General features: G+C 40.5%; 1 protein-coding gene across 2 annotated transcripts in view; it reads left to right on the forward strand.

Annotated features, from left to right (window-relative positions):
* CUL2 (cullin 2) overlaps positions 1-4,113 on the forward strand; it is a 138,794-nt gene that overhangs the window by 48,540 nt on the left and 86,141 nt on the right. For both annotated transcript variants that reach the window (XR_002095795.1, XM_019508194.1), the window contains exon 5: positions 3,864-3,969. Coding sequence is in view for 1 of the 2 variants with exons in the window: in XM_019508194.1 (XP_019363739.1) it covers positions 3,864-3,969 (106 nt within the window). In the remaining variant the exon portion in view is untranslated. The remainder of the gene's footprint in view (positions 1-3,863; positions 3,970-4,113) is intronic.

Genomic DNA, 4,113 nt, shown 5'->3' on the forward strand with positions numbered 1-4,113 from the left:
GCTGGTTGTTCCTCCCCAGGTGCATCACCTTGCACTTGTCAATGTTGAATCCCATCCTGTTCTCATCTGCCCACCCTTCTAACCTGTCTAGGTCTGATTGCAGCCTATTCCTCCCTTCTAGCGTGCTCACATCTCCCCACATCTTAGTGTCATCAGCAAATTTGAACAGGGTGCTTTTTACCCCCTCGTCCAAGTCACTGATGAAGATGTTGAACAGTGCAGGCCCGAGAACCGAGCCCTGGGGGACCCCACTGCCCACATCCCTCCAGGTCGAAACTGCCCAAATGTAGTACATGATTTGGGCAGTTTTTTTCTGGATGGAACCAAAACTTAGATAACACAAGATGTTTATAGAATATTTTTGAAAAATTAAGAGTTAGCCATAAAAAAACTTTCTTTATTCCTTTACTATTCCTACTACTTCACTGTGTGGCTTTTTTGTTTATTAGAAATGATTGTTCTGTACCATATGTACTAGTTCTACTGGAAGCTCTCAAGCTTTCATTTCAAACCAGTGTTTTTCATTTTAAGTTCATACATATGCAAGTTTAGAAGTGACCACTAGAGTTATCTAATGTAATTTTCATAGCACAAATTGTAGAACTTCACCCACCAATTTCCTGTATCTGGCCAAATAATTTGTGGTTAAAGTAGGGAAACTAGTAAGCCTACCATTAGTGATGAGCTGAGTTTGGAACTAAGCAAAAAACGGGTCCTAGAGAGGAGTCAAAGCCTCAAATATGCCATCAGCCTTCAAGGAATAATCAGCTATGCCAGAGAGTTGTTCAAACAGTGAATCCAAAGAAGAGGAAATGCCTTGTAGATCTTGAGACAAAGCCAGGAATGTAATTTCATCCCTTGGCACAGGTTCTTGATCAATCTACAAGTTGTCAGCTTCGTTTGCTCAACACTACAAAAGATGATGGGAATCACTTATTGCATTTAAGTACAGAAGCAAAGGTCTCAATTTTATTTTTAAAACATTAAATCAGGGTTATAAAACTCATTCAGCTCTGTGGGTTGACGAGGGACAGAGGACCAAATCAGGCCCACAGACCAGCCAGCATGCATGCCAAACTGGACTTGTGTGTAGTGCACATGCTGGTTCTAGCCATGTCATATGAAGTACATGCCACACATGGTGGGAAGGGCCCGTCTGGCATGTGTACTGTACATGGTTCATGGGGCTCATCTGTCCCAGCCCTGGATACAGCATGCCCAAGTACAGATGCCACCCACTGTGTGCTGCAGGAGCTCTCCGGGCTGGACCCAGAGGCAGCACTGGGCTAGATGATAGGGCTCTGTGAGCTGCCCCTGGCCCATGGAGCCCAATCTTTGACAACCTTGCACTAAATGATAATAAATTAGCCATTGGTCTCTGTGGTTAACATCCTTTCTAGTTTGGTTTTAGCAGACTCAGGTTTTTTTTGGATTTTAGTTTTTTAGCTTGCCTGGTATATAGGGCTCTCTGCTATGCACTGTTTTCTCCCTGTAGGTACTTACAGACAAAGCTTCCTCTTTTGATAAGCTAAATAGACTCTTTCCTAAATCCTACTTTTTTATTTCATCACATTCCTTTTTAAATGTGGATGGTAGACCTAGGTGTACTGTGTCAGTAGCTCTCTTGCTAATACAGTGCAAAGAAGGTAAATATTTTTCTCTTTTCATATGAGCTTCTCCTGTCTGTCTATTCCAGGGTTGTGTTCCATAGTCCGCCACCACATTCTGTCAGGCAGCTGGTTCAGTTGGTCATCTGTGAATTCTAAATCCGCATGAATATTGTGAATTTCTAGATTACAATTTCTCCTTTCTCGGTTTTTATATTTGACAAACGTGGTGTTTTTCTAGGGCTGTTTGAAACGCCTGTGTTTAGTTAAGCTTCAGATTTGGCATTTCAATGGGACAGCAGTTTTTTTTCAGCGTTTCTTTTAGATTCATATATTGTAAGGGGCTGGAAGCGATCTTGCAGTTCATCGGGTCCAGCCCCCCTGCTCTAGGCAGGAAAATAACTGGGGTTAGGTGACCCCAGCGAGGTGACTGTCTGGTCTCTTCTTGAAAACCTCCAGGGAATAGTTGCGACTAATGATTTTGGGTGCTCAGCATTTGGACCCAGTTTTCAGAAAGTGCTGAGTAATTACACTTCAAAAAAATCATACCCCTTTAAGGTGTCTTAGATTGGGCATCCCAATACTAATCGCATCTGAAAATTTTGACTACCATTCTACCAGGTTTCTTATTCAAGCAACATTGTAACTAACGGTGTAAACAGCAGGCTTGAGATAGTTAATATGCTTAAGTTTTCAACCAGCTCTGCAGAAGAAATGAGAGAATTTGAATCCTAACTAAATGTATTAAGTGTTTGAATTTTTCAAAGTCAGTACTGAGAGCTAGGAGGGTACGTACACTTTTAGGTTTTGATATAATCTTATTGCTATGTCTCTTTAAATTCTGTCAAATTTGTGTAAATTTCTTGTAAGTTTTAAATACTTGGGTAAGAGGCTGTAGTGTAAGTTTTCTCCAGCATGTGGTACTGTAACTCTTTGACTCTAAAATCTTGTTACAAATATTGAGTTATTTATGCTGTAAATTTTTATTTTTTTAAGTTCACATAAAATTTGTTTATACAGTAATGTACTGTTCACTATTACTTGCATAGAATTTTTGTAATATTTCTGTAGGAATTTAACAATATGTGGGAAAGCAATGCCACGTCTTAAAAATTATACTTACTTGGCAATGCATAGGTTCTGAGCTAGTGAAGTGTGTTGTACTCATGGTTCCCTAGATTTTAATTTATTTCATTCAGTTGGAGATGCAGACTTGGTGCACTAAAAGAATTTGTCAGAATTTTATATTTCAATATACAGCACCTGGTGAAGTGAACCTGCGTTCACGAAAGCATGTGTGTATGTTAAGCCACATCTACATGTTACACTTAGGGCATGATTAACCAGTTAATCATACTTTAAGTGGTCCATGAATTCAATCAAATAATGGCATGATAAAAGTTAGGAATATGCTGCAAAGTTAGTCCACAAAATATAAGTAATGACTTAGTAGCTGCTTCCTATCATGCCATTAATTGAATGTGGCTGGGAGCCCTGTCAGCTGATCAGAGCTCCCAGTTGGGGGAGCCTGTGTGCACCCCTGAGCCTGGGACCTCCCAGCTGAGAGGGCTCTTAGCTGCAGGGGGCCCCATGCACCCTAGTGCCTGGGCCTGCACCTCCTGCAGTCTCTCAGCTCTCAGGGTTCCCTGTGCAGTCCATGGCTGTGGGAGACCACAGCTGCAGTGATTTCCTAACCACACAGGGGTGCCCCATGCACCCAATGGCTGGGAGAATTGGGTGCATGGTGTGCCCCTGCAGCTGGGAGACTGTGGCTGGTGCAGTCACCCAGCTGTGGGGGTACACTATTCATCCTTTCATGTTAATCCACACCTTGAAGTTATATATAGTATAAAAGCTGAAAATCACAGCAGTTCCTGTTGTAATATTCTTTGGGATCCAGTTAAGGTCAGATCCAGTTAAGAATGAGAGACTATGTTATAATATGTAGGGGTGCGAGATAAAACTGATTAAAATGGTACATCAAGCCATTGTTTTGGATTGTTTTCATAGAGAAGTATGGCTAGAAGGGAACTGTTTATTGTAGGTATTAATATCTAGCAGCTAATGAACTAAGCACAGAAGGCAAGCTTATTCTCAGATCTGTTGCAAGAATTCCCTGTGGATGCTAATTTCACTACCAAAATCATTGTAATATTTCTCTCCTTCAATTAAGCTAAAGACATTATGTGATTCCAGAATTCTTTTAAATATTTAACATTTAACTCCTTTTATATTCTACTGTTTGTATTTCTCTAGGTATCTCAACACACAGTTTATTAAGAAGAACAAATTGACTGAAGCTGATCTTCAGTATGGCTATGGAGGTGTGGATATGAATGAACCACTGATGGAAATAGGAGAGGTAGGTCCTTCCCATAGTAGAGAGAAACACGAATTGTACAAATAATTCTTAAATGTCATCTTTGTTGCTTGAAATGTTGATGTTTAGAAGAAAAGGTATCTGAGTAGCCTAAAACTAGTTTAATTTTTAGTGGAAGTTGCAGGC

Source organism: Gavialis gangeticus, unplaced genomic scaffold (genome assembly GCF_001723915.1).
Source record: "Gavialis gangeticus isolate Ggan-Ray unplaced genomic scaffold, GavGan_comp1, whole genome shotgun sequence".
Taxonomy (NCBI): domain Eukaryota; kingdom Metazoa; phylum Chordata; order Crocodylia; family Gavialidae; genus Gavialis; species Gavialis gangeticus.